The sequence below is a fragment of the Macrosteles quadrilineatus genome, unplaced genomic scaffold (genome assembly GCF_028750875.1).
Source record: "Macrosteles quadrilineatus isolate MER2022 unplaced genomic scaffold, UCM_ALF_1.0 Scaffold_5__1_contigs__length_97177068, whole genome shotgun sequence".
Classification (NCBI taxonomy): domain Eukaryota; kingdom Metazoa; phylum Arthropoda; class Insecta; order Hemiptera; family Cicadellidae; genus Macrosteles; species Macrosteles quadrilineatus.
In genome coordinates, this window is record NW_026542598.1 from 43,902,529 (window position 1) to 43,919,012 (window position 16,484).

Genomic DNA, 16,484 nt, shown 5'->3' on the forward strand with positions numbered 1-16,484 from the left:
CATGAAATACAAAATAATTGCTCAAATAAATACAGTAGTTTCCAAATTGATTAGTTTTAATTTTCTTGTTAGCTATATGAAGCACATATTGCACAACATATTTCAACCAAAAGGAATATATTAAATTCAGTTTGGTGTTTTTGAATTTACTTAAACATAAATATTGAATTTTTTTTATATTAATACAGTATAATAAATTATACAGATTTCTAAATGTACTTGGACGCTGTTTTGAAAGTACAACCAGGAAAATACAAGTTAAATTTTACTGGAACCGATAATGACAATGACTGGAATTATTACGTCACTCCTGGCCTTTGGGCTGTTTGCAAGTTATCGGAAACACGGACATGTAATCTAGGTTTGCCAACAACACTAAAACTATTTACAAAATAAAGTTTACAATAAATACTACGATTAGTAAATAAATGCTTGAAATGAGAATATTCAAATATCAGTCCACTTCTTGTTCTGGTAAAACTATGTAAATGTGAGTTTAATAAACCACGTTTGCATTTTTAATTAAACAGTTTTGAGGGAAATTTTTCGCTGAGGTAGGGACTAGGGAGCATCGCTGTTTGCCTTAGTATAAATCAGCTGACTGGGCGACCTATTTCTCTTTGCAGACGGGAATCCACAATCAGCTACAACCAATCGTGTGCTAGTAACGCTAGTGCCGTATCGATCTTCTGTCGTCTGTCTGCTGTCATTCAATACACGTGTGTGACTGTGTGCTAGGTTAGGGCACAAGGTATGTAAACTATTATGTTTGGTATTGTATTTTTATGTTTTTCTCTGGCTTAATTTGTATAATTAGACATATCGGTATTTTTAAATGCCAATGATGAATTAATTGTTGTTGATGTATTTGTATAGTTAGTTGTTTAATAGTTTGAATTGGTTTCAACATATACCTAACAAAAGTTATGCATGTTAGTGCAGGGTGTTTTATGGAATAATTTTTTAGGAAATTGAGATCCAAATTGTATTTTGAAAAAGGTTGTTCTTATTGTTCTTAATATGGATATTCCAGCCTCGGTACTAGAAAATAATAGAATTTTGCAAGGATGGTTTTGTTAGAGGTCCATGCATTTCTTTAAACATGTCATAATTGATGAAAAAATTAGTAAACACACTTTATAAAATTGTTTAATTAATAATTCCAAAACATAAATTTAGGCCTATTTAAGGTACCCTACTAGACTTTCTCGTCTGCTTGCTGTTTAGTTTTTACTTCACTTCGATTTGATATATTACAGTATTGGCACATTAAAATACCATCTAACTTAAGTTTTTTACCAATTTTTGTGTTAGATTTAAGAAATTTATTTGTAAAATAAATAGTAGGCCTGCTAGATGTCGTGCAGTGGTTGAAAACTTTACCAAAAATGTGTAATGTACAGACTTTATTTTCTCCCCACGCTGTAAATAAAACACGCGATTGGAATTTATTCCATTTATTCGTTTAGATTTTCTGTTTATAAGTTATTTCGTTGTCATTTCGTCACCTGCATGACAACCCATACGACTCATGTTAATAAAAAAAAATTAAATTTTTTTTTGTGCTTATTTTTTAGTCTATTTAAATGTATAAAGGGATTATGCACATCTACAGGAAAATGCCTTTCTTTTCTAACAGTGCGAAGATTTTCCCTGCGATGCACACAAGCTGAGAAAAAGATTTTTAAGAAACATGCTTGCCTATCAAGATATCTAAGTTTAGGATACTTTAATTTTTACTTATTCCCAACCAATGTCAGACCACCTGTAAACACATAGCATAAATCCTAAAGAACCAACAGACCTGAGTTTGTTATTCAATCTTAATGATGGTTGTTTTATCCAACTCAGATACCCAGGTTTTCCCTGATTGCCGTTACGTAACTTAAGTAATTATTATATAATAATGGTAATGAATAATTTGAGTATAGTCCTATACAAATCATTAATTCCCCCCCCCCCCCCCCATTTACAAATATATCCACAGATAGTTTTAAAAAAGAAATTTTGACTGTACACAAAATATATTTTGGTTTAAAATATTGAATTGAGGTACAGAATCTTATTGTTATCCCTTATTCAGCATCATACTCTAAATTGAAGATTCAAAAATTTACAAGTGCTCAGTTATTTAAAATAGGCTATTTTTATATCCTGAAAAAATATGCATATTATTTTATATTTCAGAACTAAAACACAAGAGGTTATATTTTTTCAACAAAACCAATTTAGCTGGGAAATGTTCCAGTAAAAAAAAACTACTTTACAGTTTTACTGCAGAAGTCTAGTCAACAAAGTGCAAAGTCATCCCTGACTTGATCAACATTTGAATTGCTTTCCCATCTTTTGTGATGTTACATTTTATGTTTACATAATTTTTGTGATATTTCGGTTTAGAAGACAATTTTGTCCTTGAATGATGCCAATACAAGGTATGGTGAGTTTTCGTGGTCATTGGAAATGATGTCATGTAATGGTCTAGTAGAACAATGGATTAATCTATTTATTCACTCCTGAATATTCAGAATTCCAATTGAAACCATACAGTACACACTATTTATAGTAATGACGAGTTTAGCAGCTTATAAAGAGTGAGTCATTAGGTTCTTTGAACCAGCTTTTATTGAGGTGTCTTTTTATTTTACAGGTACGCTAAGACTTACCCTTTATATTATATTGTATATTTATAAAATCCATTTCATTAGTAGGCATACACAAAAATAGTTAAATTCTCAAAAATGATACTAGTATTTTCGCTTCAATAGGTAATGTAATTTGTATAACTAGGTTACTGTTGAGTAACTGTTGAAACCCTATAGAAAAAAAAGAAAAATGTCATAATGTACGTAAAAAAAATGTTTGATCAGTGTGTAGTTTAATTCTAAAATTATTCCCCAAAATTTCAAATTAAATTGTTTTGTGTATACTGCTTATTGACTGCTTATTTTAAAGCTAGGTAATTTACAAAGTACAGTAGCAATATTTTGCTGGTAAATATTTTTTTTGCCTTTTTTTATGGAGAATTTAATCTAGAGATAAAAACAAATCCAGTAAAATATTAATGTTTTAATGTTGTGGATTAAAATACCGTTAATCTAGGGTTAAAAAAGGTTTTATTTTGTATGGTTACATTTTATATACACTAGCTAAAAAAAAAACACCACTAAAATTAAAAATTTTGAATAAGTAAATGTTGACATTCTGAAGCTTGATTATAAATATTTAATGGAACTCTGAATTTATATTATTACAAGTCAGATGTTTATGTTGGTGTAGATGTCGACCAATGAAAATGGATATCGCAAGAAGGACTTGCACTTTGCGACCAAAGCAATCCATGCAGGGTCTGAAGCAGAACAATGGAAGAGTATGGCTGTCGTTCCTCCCATCTCACTCTCTACGACTTTCAAGCAGTACGGCCCTGCGGATTTTGAGGTTGGTATAAAAAAATATATTTTACCTAGTTATAATACGATACATCTTATAGCATTGAAAAATTTCAACTTTTGATTTGCGACAGGTGTAAAATTTGCAGGGACCTAACAATTATTTAACAAATTTTTGCGGTAAAATGTCTAATTCAAAGACTTTCCAAGGCTCATAAATTTAAATTTATGTAAAAACTGAATGTTTCTTGTGGAGTATATTTGTTATTCAGATGGTTTGGAATAAAGTGTTTTATCTATCTAGAGTCTTGTTTCTGATTTTCTAATGTACTTTTTTAGCCTTAAAATTAATATACTGTACACACCTAAGATTGTATTTTAGGAGTGCTACTACCAAGTTAGATTAGTTTTGGGGACTATACCTTCTATCTTCACTTTGAACAAAATAATATAGTTACATGCCCACTCTAGACGTGTTTAATTTTTTGATATATTTTAACCAGTCGATTAAAAGGTTAAATTATTTAAAGACCATCCTCCTTTTTCGCCAATAATTACAATTTTTTTTCAACATTTTAACAGCTTTTGTGAAAATGTTTAGTTAGCCTACTATATTCTCAAATGCTAAAATACAAATTTGTTATACCAGTAACAACTGAAATAATATTTAACTCATTGGTGAATTTTCGATGGAGGGCGGTGTAACCTTTTGCAACGATTGAACAGACTGAAGAAGAATTGTCAGCCACAATAAAATATTATAGTCATTAACCTTCAGAACCTCGTCCCTCACAAAGTCTTTTGTCTATAGCAATACGAGTACTCTCGTAGCGGCAACCCTACCCGCACATGTCTACAGCGATGTCTGGCGTCTCTAGATGATGCCAAGTACGGCCTGTGCTACTCCTCGGGTCTGGGGGCGACCACCGCCATTGTCAGCCTGCTGAGCGCAGGTGACCACATGCTCAGCGTGGACGACATCTACGGAGGCACTGGCAGGTAAACCAAACTGTTAACTGTTGGTTTTAAGAATTATAGTGTGATTAAAAAATCATTCTGTTGTTTTTTGAAGAAGGGAAAAAATCTGCCAACCAATGCTTTAGGTGCTAGGGGCCTGCCTCTCTTAACCATTTTTTTGGTGACCAACTAAACAAACTCTCTCCTTTATTTCCTTCTTGTCCTGTTTCTGATCACAGGACCGCCTTTCAATATAACTTAATGATCAGTTGGGCGTTTCACCTCTTAGCATTGTCTTAGTGTTTCAGCTCAGCTGCCTTATTTTCCATCACCTAATGAATGATTGAATGAATAAGCTTTCTATGCTCCAGTTTTTTCTTCCTCATCAGCTGACCAGGTTCTCAGTGCTGACCCTCTGATTCTATGTGTATTGCAAACTCACCAGTTAAGTTAAGTTATTCAGAGAGTTAAGATTCAAGAGTTAAAGTTGTTCAGCGTTATTCCCAGTCTCTACTTTTCTTAAAGAGCAATATCTCAGATTTCGTCTATGACATGTTTTTTTCCACTCTAATATCTAGGCACCTAAAAAAAACATAGATGCATGTGTTCCTAAAATGGTGCTCAAGAATTCATTAAGATTCTAAAGAGAGTTAGAACAGTAATCTGACATATAAGATCGGTCAAAGAATAAAAGGTAAAAAAAGCTGGCAAAAAATGTATCATTAGACTCATACAACCTCAGAAGTATATAGTAATTAGGGTTTCAGTTTTGTTCCTCTATAAAAGTGGTCCCACAGATCTTAAAGGAAAATAGACAAAGCTTAATTTTAAAGAATATAAGTAGTTCTCACTTTAGAAGAACAAATACGTAATTTTGTATTCTGGTGTATTGTTAATGTTACTTGTTTCCATGATTGATGTAAGGCAGTCCTGTTACCCATTGTGCAATAATTTTGATCATCTTCCGCTAGTAAGTTGTTTTTTATTAATGAAACAAATAGTTTTAAAAAGAAAAGTTTATCAGTAAAAATTTTAAGTCACAAGCGGGAACTTGTAGAATTCCTAACATTGCTGGCAAAAAAATTACATTTTAATCCAGGGACTGCTAAATTCACTTAGTGAATGTCATGGAGATAAAATGTCACAATCAATAAAAATGTCAAGGTTTATGGTTGATATAGTAGATTTGTGGTCTTGTAATCTAAATGGATGCATAATCGTTGTGTTGATATTACGTGCAAACTCGTGTTTCATCTGACATATGATAACCTCAAAGCCAGTCACACTTTTAACCTCTTCATTCAGATAAAAATAACCTTTGATAAGACAGAATGTTTATTTAAAGATAAGACCCAAGCCATAACTTGCTGTTTGTTTATTCATAGAGTACAATCATCGGTTCATCTCCTATCAGTTATGTAACTTAATTGTTGTTTCTAAAAAAACTTGACAATAGAAGAATACGTGGTAGGTCATGTTTGGCCAAATTCAAAATTTGAGTTTGCCCAGTGGATTTGTTTTAAGTGTTCAAAGAAGTATTTGAACATTTGAATTACTTGCACCTATTTCAGTTGGCTTTTCTTTCAGTTTTACTAATTCATTTTATTCTTTAAATAAATCCATTCTGAACTCTTAATATTTTTAAAGATTTGTCATTACAGTATAAAATAAAATTATAAGAAACAAATCTTGGGGTCCAAATTCATCCTATTCTCTTCCTATATATCCATTGCCATCATTTAAGACTTGTAATTTTAGGTGTATACCAACGTTTTTGGATAATCAAATGATAACAAATCAAATATACTTTTGGGTTTTCATCCTCTAACAAGCCCTATAGGAGTTAGTTATCACTTATACTTATAAACATAAACCAGTGGTATAGCACCAAAATGATAATAAATATTTAGTAATAATTAGCCGATACCGGTACATTGGAGCCCACTATATGTCCAATGTTTAAATGGCATGAGAAAATTGTGTTGCTAGTCAATGGCAAAACTAACTAGGTCAGCAGGGTTTTCCTCTTTAAATGATCAATTACATGATTCTATTTTGAAATGAATGGAATGTAACCAATGAATACAATCCCTTTAAATAGTGAAATGCTAGTCAGACTGGAATTTTACGATCGCTCGTGTGGCGGCCGCGCTACTCTCTCTAAGCTGATTCTTTGTCTTACTCTCTCTCATTCTGTCAGCTGACTTGGCCACGCGCTCCCGATAGTCTACCTAGCGGCCGCCATGGGAACTATCCGATATTCAAATATTCCCAGACTGAATTTTTAATAAAGGCATTGCGCTTCTTAAAGGGTTTTTATTCATTGTTGTAACTCAGACTACATCTAATTATGTCTTGTGAAAGACTCGATTGGCCAGTTATTAAAACCCCAAAAAAAACACCAGTATTCAAACATTTAGATACCCTTTCAAATCAAGATTTTGCTCTTAAAGTTATTTTTTCAACAGCTGTATAACTGCAACTTTTAAAGATGAAAATTACACGAGTAAGGGGGCAACTTCCCCAGGGGTCTAGGGGTGGCAACTTCCCCATAAAGGAGTTTTTGGGACCTCCGGAAAATTAAGTGCTAATTAATTATACAACAAACTAATGTATAGTATATAGTCATTCATATTTGTTCTGGAAAATAAATATATCCCTGCTACTGAGTGGGGAGTTATAATCAATTTCCAGCCATTATTACTTTGTTATGTAACTGCAGAACAGTTGATATAAAATTGAAAGATAGTTGAGAATTGTTTAAAATTTGATTGCAAAATACATGCTACTCACTTTAAGGTGATTTTTTTGTTGCAGTGACCAAATTTATGGACTGGTAAATCCTGCTCATGGTTTTTGCTATTGGTTCCATGGCCACTTCTAGTGTTAACACAATTTATTCACTACTTTCCTTTAATTTGAATCAAAGATCCAAAGAATTAATAGAATTAAAAGAAGTATACACTTTAATATAAAATGGGGATGATAAGAATGTTGGTATTTTGAGCAAAGTATGAATTGAGATGAGTGTAGGATAAGTGGCATGATCTTTGTTAGTCACTAAGACCGACATGTTCCTTGGACACAGCTGTTAATTAATAGCCCATACTGCCATTTGGAACAATTGTATTAACTAAACCTATGCTTTACTAAGTCAAACAAAGGTCAAACTGAATTAAACCATTATCTCATAACAGTCTTATAACTGCTGTTAGTAATAGTTGTAGTGTGTAGTGTTTGAATTACTTACTTATCTGTACAGCTGCGTGTCGCTCCAATACTTGAGGATTTTTCATAAATAATATATTGATAAGCTAAATTTTTTGCTCTTTACCTTAGGCCTTGTGAACAACTGGTTGATGTTAAATAACATTTTGAACAAGGTTACTTTGGGATTACAGATTTTTGAATATTGTTTTAGATTGTTCAGAAGCGTTGCTCAAAGGTTCAACATTTCTACAACCTTTGCTGAAGGAGTGGATGCTGAAAAGTTCTGTCAACATCTCCAACCGAACACTAAGGTTAGTTTTGGTTAAAATTCAAAGCTATGAGATAGTTTAAATATAGGCAAAGATCAAAATGTCTTCACTACACTATTAGAGGTCGTACGGAACGAGGTGAAGCTTTGGGGGGGAATAGTGGTGTGGCAGGAGAAGTGTCGCTATGCGAGGCGACGATCGACTCGTCTCCTACCCCCACCATGGATTTCCCCGCTTTAGAACGTTCCCACCGAAAATCTCAGGCTTCACCTCGTTCCGCACGACCTCTACACTTTGACGTAGTTATTTAGTCAGAATAGTTTCTGGACATTCTGGACCTAATTGGCATTTTCATTTTGCTGTCTTTGATAATCTAATAAAAGATTGATGTTAGAAACAAGACCAGAGTTTAGACCTTTCCCTTGAGAACATATATTAAAGTGTGTTTTCTGCTTTTAGCTGGTGTGGGTAGAGAGTCCCACCAATCCCCTACTGAAGGTGATGGACATCCCTCGAATCGCAAGTCTCATCAAAGCGTACAACAAAGACATTATCTTCGTAGTTGACAATACGTTTCTTACGTCCTACTTCCAGGTGTGTTAGCCTAAGCCTAAGGTTATATAGCTTATCTTGGTTGCTGAGTGGTCATAGTGCTTGTTCATTAATCAGAAGTTAGTTCTGGTTCGATGCAGATATACGAAAGTAGCTTTTTGATAGTTTTTAACCACGAAAACTAGAACATATGTATCATAAACATAAACAAATGATGGTACTGGCCCAAAAGTAAATATTATTTAACATTGTTTATAGAACTGTTTAAACCATATGTTATGCTATAAGTATAGGATTCGGGCCATTTCTTTATGTTTAAGATCCATACCGGTTCTGTTCGAGTATTCAAGTTTTTAACCCAACTATTTTCGGAGATTGGCATCTAATGAATGAGCCTGGATAAGAAACAGCTAGTTTTATAATCAATAAAATATGTAATACTTTGCAGGAAGTCATGTAATGTTTATTTTCCTATAATATCTACTTTGAATTCAATCAATCTGTAATGGGCTAGACTTTTGGGCTATTTTTTTCTGAGTAAAGATTAAATAATTCTTTATAAACATAAAATAATTGATAAAATCAGCATGATTTTTAAAATCATAACAAACTATTATTATTCTATAATCATGGTGTAAACAGTAGGGTTTTACACAAAACCTTTGTAGTTCGCCTTTCTGATGAAATTGGAGAAAACACTACAATGAAACGGATTTAATCGAGATTGTATGTGATGAAAAGATTCAATATTCGTTATTTATTTAAACAAATTATTTTCTTGCTCCGGTGTCCATACTAAACTAATAAATCTGTTGCCTTTTTTTTTGGATTTTCTCTTCTCAGACAGATATTTTTACGTTTATTTGTGGCTGTTTCAGAAACCTCTAGCCCTCGGAGCTGACATAGTTGTCTACTCGGCTACCAAATATCTGAACGGACATTCTGATGTTGTGATGGGGGCCGTCACTACAAACAATGATGGTTATTATGATAGACTCAAGTTCTTACAGAATGGTTAGTATGAAAGGTCTTCTATATATCTAAAATTGATGTGTACATTTTGTATAAATTTAACAGTCCTTAGGTTGGTGCAGTTATGACACCATTTTGGTATTCAAAGAACACTGAAAGTGTGCTTCTGTATGGGTAGGCTAAAATATTTTGATACCTTTTTACAGGGTCTAAATACTGATATGACTTTTGTATTCTGTATTCAATGACAACAACACAGTTAATTTACTGTTAATCTAAGTCAAGTAATCTTAAAAGTGTAGATAAAAAGTCTTGTAGCATTTCCAAATGTTAAATTCAAAACAAAACTATAGCAATAATAACATAAGCTATTTACCTTTTTTAAATCATTTTATAGCTACTCCTACAATGATCACTCTTTAGTTGTTACTTGTCTTTGGAATGCCATGACTTAAGTATAAGTAAATCTTTGCTCCATGACCTTTGAAAAAAGAAAAACACACAAAACACTTCTTTGATTGTAGCTATGGGCATCGTTCCTTCTCCGTTCGAATGCTACCTGGTGCTTCGTGGTCAAAAACACACTAAACACTTGTTTTATTGTAGCTATGGGCATCGTTCCTTCTCCGTTCGACTGCTACCTGGTGCTTCGTAGTCTTAAGACTCTTAAACTGAGAATGGAACAACACATGAAGAACTCTCTCGCTGTCGCTGAGTTCTTGGAAAGTCATCCATTAGTGGAGAAAGTCATGCATCCAGGTACTCAACATCTGCTTTTATATAAAGTACCAGAATTCAAAGTCTTGGTGTAAATCATAATCATACTCAGTTGATTAAAATTTTATCAAGGCAAGAAAAATAAAAGAAAAAAAGGTTTGTGTAGGGGATCATTGAGTTATATTGCTTACGAAATTGGTACCCATTTTATCAAGGCAAGAAAAATAAAAGAAAAGAGTTTTTGCAAGGATCATTGAGTTATATTGCTTACGAAATTGGCACCCCAGAGTTAAAAGTTTCCAAGTTTAAGTTTGTGGGATAAGCTATATTAAATCTGGGAAAAACATTGCTCTCCTTCCCATTCTCTTGGTTTTCATTACTGCTATGCTATGCAGTTAGTCCTCCTGCTTTTTCTTTATCTCTGTCAACATATTCCCGGTCACTGTCCTGATCATATATTTATCTAATCTAATGGCACATACTCTTAAATTTTACCGTTGAATTTTTTAAACATTGATTGGTATCCTGTAACATACTTTTACTAGCCAGCTATACGAGGCAATATGTGAAGAAAACAATGAACAGTAAGAGAGACCTTGTAATATAGCTTGTGTAGACTGCAATAATATTTAGGGCAGTTGATTGTCTCTGCGTAAAATATTAGAAACTCAAAACATATATGTAGAAAGTATAATTTAAGACAACATTTTTTTGAATCTTCAAATGTTAAAATAGCTATGTAACCAGAAGTGTAAAAAGATTGCCTACAAACACCGTTATGCAAGGCAATGTTGGCTGGTACTGTACTCGTTCCTTATACCACTGCTTAATTTGTTCACTCACATTCGTCATACATCCATGTAGTATAAAATAAATGGTATAAAGAAGTTTATGTTGGCAGGACTGCCTTCCCATCCTCAACACGAGGTGGCGCGTAGAGTCTGGTCTGGCTGTAGTGGAATGCTCTCAGTGTACGTCCGTGGAGGACTAGACGAGACCAAAGCCTTCCTCTCAGCTCTCAAGGTCATCACACTGGCGGAGAGCCTGGGCGGCTACGAGAGTCTGGCTGACCATCCGTGAGTGATATTTTGTTAGGTTAAAGTTGTGCAAGGAAGCATTCATTCTGTGTCTGGGGTTGTGTTTATGTGGTCGAGTTGTCGCTGTAAAGCCTTATTCACACCAGTTTTAAATTTTGTTTGCAAACACCTTAAAAAGTGCTGTAAATAAATGATAACTTTTTGCGAATTGTTGTTTCTGTTGTAATGAGTAACAGTCAAAAACATCAAAATGTTTTGATCCAATAAAAAAAAAAAAAAAACTACATTATTTGGGTTGTTATGAACATTTGTTTCGAAACACACTGCAGCTGTTTAAGTTTGCTACTAAACATTGTGAAAATGTTTATAACAATTGTAATGCTTTTGAATCATTGATATTCTACTTTCATGACACATTGGTATATTGGTGTGTTAACGTTTATTCTGTTGTTCCAGAGAGCTGATGACTCATGCGTCAGTCCCAGCTGATGTCAGGAAGCAGCTCGGCATCACAAGCAACCTAGTCCGTCTCTCCATCGGACTGGAGTCTGTAGAAGATCTGATCCGGGACTTGGATCAGGCCCTCCAGGCTGGCCAGAAGATCAAAAAGAGCTAGCAAACTGATTGCCAAAACTGTTATCCACCAGCATTACCAAATTTACCATTCCTAAAAGATGCAGCAATTCAGAAAGACTAACCAAGTCTATTATCGAACGTAATTCCATCAAGATATTCACAGTGAAATAAGAGCCGTTCCATATCACATCAATTGAAAAGAATAGAATTTAACAAGTAGTAAAGTACCCAGTTCTCCTAAGTGTCAAGTGTTAATGTGCCTATCAAATCTTTCTGAATTGTTGTATATTGTTGTTAGATGTTAGAGTAACGTGATTTCTTCAAATTTATAAATTGCCTTGTTAAGTTTATTATTGTTACTGTAATATTACCATGACTTACTATATGAATTGAGATCTGTGATAAATTTATTGTTTAGGCCCAAGAGATCAATAGAACATTTTATTTGTAAGATTTAAAGCTATATAATATTTTTCATAACAGATAAGCCTATTTTAAATTATTATTGATTACGTATTTAAATATTGATATATAATAAATAAATATAATGATTTTCAATATGGGGATGTTATATCCTCCTCCAAAAAGAATTAAACTAAATTAGTGATAATAATGTATGAATTCATTTCATTAAAACTTTTAGGTGATTCCAAATGTGTTAACCTTTCACCGCCTAAAAAAAGTTTTTTTTTGTTCGAGGTTTACATCCCAAAACTTTACCTGAGGTTTCACAAATCTTCATCTGCTATATTTCTTGGTAATTGAAAAAATATAAACAAATACAACATATTGTTTTAATAATGATAAGTCTTTTTAATTTCCTTTTATGTTCACCATTGATACACAACATTTTGAAGAAACTACAAGAGGACTTGCATCCAAACAATAGTGACAGGGTTTCTGTTATTGTTTTGGCAATTTAAATTTTGATAACTGAAATGTCCGACAAGCACAACTGCTAATATTTTTAACATGCAACTCAGTAAACAGTACTTTGGTTGTACTGACCACACCAATAAATAAACTTTCAAATAAGATTTTAATTATTTTAAATAATAAATAACTTCTTGATCAGCATTGTACGTGTTATTAAATTTACAGAAAGTAAATAAATATAAGAAACATCTTATATCACTTAAAACATATATTTATGCTTATACTGTTACTGTACTCACAAGACGGTAAATATACAAAAAAGATGGTAAAGTGGTGATCGATTTCAAAAATTTTTTTTTTTTTATTTCGATAATAATAATAAGATTTTAAATAATAAAATCCTCCTAGAATCGACCACCCTTAGGTTAGGTTATTACTATGAAGTGTGGTACTAAAGTACCCAAATTTTGATAACCTTTAACCCTTTCTGGACGGGAGAAATTGTGACATAGAACAGATAAAAAACTATAGGAAAAAATAAAAATTAATTTTCGTTATTTGTGTTTTGTTGTACAAATACACATAAAATAAACACAATGGAACACTTCATACTGTCAAAATAATTTTTTACTCATTTTTAACTGTGCGGATATATCCGCTACCCGTCCGCGGATGAGTAGAAAAGCAGCGGATATATCCGGCACCCGTCTTTGAAGATATGACCATGACAACGTTAGGCAATAAATAAAGAACAATATGAAAACAATAAATAAAGACAACGTAGTGTTGAGCGCGAAACGTTGAGGGGGGAGGGTAGGAGTGGTGTGGGGGTGCGCGGGAGAGGGGAGAGAAGGGGGAGTGCGGGAGAGAGGAAAGTGGCGCCTTTTGGTACCGGAAAATATCTGGTTACTGCTCAAGCACCTGCCAGTCTGTCTGAAGAGAAGGCGGATATATCCGCTTCCCGTCCGGAACATCAAAAACCATAAGCCACCCGCCTTTATCGCCAAAGACTTAGGCGGATATATCCGTCACCCATCCAGGAAGGGTTAAGGTCTGACTAGCAAGCTAATATTTTGAACATGAAACTTGGTAAACAAACAAAGCGAACATTTCCTGCCAAATAAAGTGTGTAACTATGTAACAGTCCAAGGCATTTTTTATTGTTCAATATTTGATGGGCGATGATGTCAGTTGTTGTTGATTATTATTGTACTTTGTAGGGAAGCGAGCCGTTGTACTTGAAGCAATGTTAGGTGATTAAAATGTGTGTAATGGACTCTTTCAAAAAGACAAGTATTTGTCCCATTAGAAACACTTAAGGTACCGGTAACACACAAATAAAATCAACACAAGAACTCAAAAGTATAACGAGTTTAATTTACAAAATTTACACTTAAAATATTAAAACATAGCTAAAGTCATTACTGTACTCTGTTAAATGGGAACTGCAGGTAAGTTTATCATAAATATCACATATATACATAACAATGGACAACCAGCCATTATAAGTCGTCGTTAGATTCTTCCTCTACATGATCAATCATTTGTAAAAGTTCGCTGTATCGAAAGATCCACGATAACTGAAGGCCAAAGTCCAAATACTGTCGCAGAAAAGAGTCTGACACCTCACAGAGCCGCAGGAACTCATACGTAGACTCGACTTTGGCAGCACAGTCTTGACAGATGTTTGTAGGCAAGCCATCACCACTTCTCAACTGTAGGGATGAAAAGTAAAATGAGTAGAATGAATTTGATATCCCGACAACGGTCACAGACAGTGTAAGGAAGAAGGAATATAAGTTCTAAATTTTAAGAAGTGAACATAATGAAAGTGACATATTCTCCATTCCAAGTTCAGTGTGCAGTATAGAGCTATAAGCCAATATTAAAAATGGCAATCTCAGCAAAACTAGCTTCACCGACATTAAAACGTACCAGACACTGCAAAGTGCTGCTTCAAAAAACCTTTTACCTTAAGCTTTTTACTACTTAATTTTGACTACCGTACTTATACCAAAATCATGAAGCCTCAAACCAATTTTGCTACATAACAAAACCTACAGACCTTACAGATCCAACAGCAAAACCTATAGGAAAAAAACATTTAGGATAATTAGTGTTCTTTATCGACACCATTTTTTATTGGGCTTAGTTAAGAATGCTATCTCTGACCAAAGGTTGACGTTAAATAGGTAATAAAAAGATAAGGTTTTTACACATGGATAAAACGACAAACATGAACTGTTTAAAGAAATTTTAAACTTAGTTCAATCAATGAATAGTGAATGTCAAAAGGTAAAAAACTCAGAAGTCTGCTCATGGTAACATTATTACAATATATATAGCCTACATAAAAAGTCTTGAATTCATTCCAATTTTGGAATTTGACAATCAAGTACCTACTGTGAGATCAGATACTATTGCCATTTGGCGTTACTGTAGGCTACACTCGAGGGTGTGATAACCTCTCAGTCCACTCCAAACTGTACACCTTCTACTTAGAAGATGGGCGGAAGGCTACAGACGCCTGCATTATCCTGAATTCCTTTCGTTTACACATATTGCAAATAGTTGGCTCTTATTACAGTAGCCTACATTATGTATACAACCTTACCTACCACTTAGGCAATTGGAACCGGCCAAAGTCTGGTTTTGGGCAATAATTGACACTTCCAGGGGGGAGGAGCAAAGGAGGTGACGGCCCCCCTCTGGCATATTAGATATATAGGCCTATACATTTATTACTGCATGTAAAGTTAGGTTAGGTTAAACTAACCAACCAAACTTAATATACCGTATCGAATTAAATAATCGATGTATCGAAAGTTCAATTTTTTCATTCGGTAACTTATTTTAGAGTCCTGATGAAAGTCAACCCGCATGTAACAGTGCATAGGCCTAAATATTGTGTAAAATCGTGTCACACAAAATTCCATGTCATCTAGGGGGGCCTGTGCTATTAAGGGAATGTCAAGCAGAGGTTAGTTAACTAAGTTAACTTACGTTTACACTCACTGAAGCTATGGAATCAGAATGGTAAATAATGAGACTTGGATTCTACTTTCGAAGGGGCTTCGCCTCTAATCACCCTCTAAGTTAGGCTATATAAGTTAGGCCTATCTGGATCCCATCATATTATCGAATAAATAGGTATAGTGAGTCAATGGATAAGTTAAGTTAGGCCTAACTAAACTTAAACCATCTTAAACTTTTCATATTTGCGGACATCAATGAATTTTTGCCAATGGATCACTAACCAGTTATGTAGGCCTAACTTAGATACTTTAGCCCAGGTAAGATTGAAGCTTTCCTTTTATCATAAATACAATTTGTAATTTTACCTGAATATTCAAACTTGACATTATTTTGCAGACTAATGGTGGTCCTCTAGTACTTTTAAGGGAAAATGGTGGTCCCATATTAGGGAATATGGGTATATTGGCGTTTGTTGAAGCGCATAACCTACAAATATTATCCTTTCCACTGGGTTCACTTTTGGTACTGCTGGGTTGTTTATTTACTTCCATGATTCACAGATACTTAAACTTTGCAGCACTAATCAAACAAAATCCCAGTAAGCAACATCGGTCCATATAAATCAAAACTTTATCTCACTCACAATAGACAATAAACTCTTGATGTCAATATTCCATCACAAACAAAAGTCAAAACCAAATTCTATTCTAACTAAACAAACAAACAGACTTGAGTTGAGTAGAGAGAGAGAATAGAAGAGAACAACAGGAACAGAAACAAGGAAGAACAAGAAATAATAAAAATTGCCTAACCACTTTTTCTAGTTTGGCAGGCTTAGCCAGGCTATGCAATTTCGTAGTTCAATATTTAGATTTCTGTCTCGGTTTGACAATTAAGTGATAGATTAAACATACCTACTCCTCAAGTGTTTATGTCTAGAGTTTTGCTGAACCATT

General features: G+C 33.8%; 2 protein-coding genes across 2 annotated transcripts; one reads left to right on the forward strand and one right to left on the reverse strand.

The window, feature by feature from the left end:
* Nucleotides 1-627: 627 nt before the first annotated feature.
* Nucleotides 628-12,479, forward strand: LOC128995420 (cystathionine gamma-lyase-like). Its single transcript, XM_054420429.1, has 9 exons — nucleotides 628-751; nucleotides 3,277-3,435; nucleotides 4,198-4,385; nucleotides 7,765-7,864; nucleotides 8,282-8,416; nucleotides 9,253-9,388; nucleotides 9,953-10,105; nucleotides 10,965-11,139; nucleotides 11,557-12,479. The coding sequence occupies exons 2-9, from the start codon at nucleotides 3,277-3,279 to the stop codon at nucleotides 11,714-11,716; spliced, it is 1,206 nt and encodes a 401-aa protein (XP_054276404.1). The 5' UTR covers nucleotides 628-751; the 3' UTR covers nucleotides 11,717-12,479.
* Nucleotides 12,480-13,908: 1,429 nt separating this feature from the next.
* LOC128995298 (uncharacterized) lies at nucleotides 13,909-16,227 on the reverse strand. Its single transcript, XM_054420272.1, has 2 exons — nucleotides 15,894-16,227; nucleotides 13,909-14,267 (listed from the first exon to the last, which is right to left on the reverse strand). Exons 1-2 carry the CDS (start codon nucleotides 16,077-16,079, stop codon nucleotides 14,055-14,057), a joined length of 399 nt encoding a protein of 132 aa, XP_054276247.1. The 5' UTR covers nucleotides 16,080-16,227; the 3' UTR covers nucleotides 13,909-14,054.
* Nucleotides 16,228-16,484: the final 257 nt, after the last annotated feature.

Coding starts and splice junctions, on each gene's coding strand:
- LOC128995420 (XM_054420429.1), top strand. CDS start 3,277: ATGTCGACCAATGAAAATGGATATCGCAAGAAGGACTTGCACTTTGCG. Junction 7,865..8,281: donor ATCTCCAACCGAACACTAAG/GTTAGTTTTGGT, acceptor TTCTGCTTTTAG/CTGGTGTGGGTAGAGAGTCC. Junction 11,140..11,556: donor GAGAGTCTGGCTGACCATCC/GTGAGTGATATT, acceptor CTGTTGTTCCAG/AGAGCTGATGACTCATGCGT.
- LOC128995298 (XM_054420272.1), bottom strand. CDS start 16,079: ATGGAAGTAAATAAACAACCCAGCAGTACCAAAAGTGAACCCAGTGGA. Junction 14,268..15,893: donor TGTCAAGTTTGAATATTCAG/GTAAAATTACAA, acceptor TCATCCCTACAG/TTGAGAAGTGGTGATGGCTT.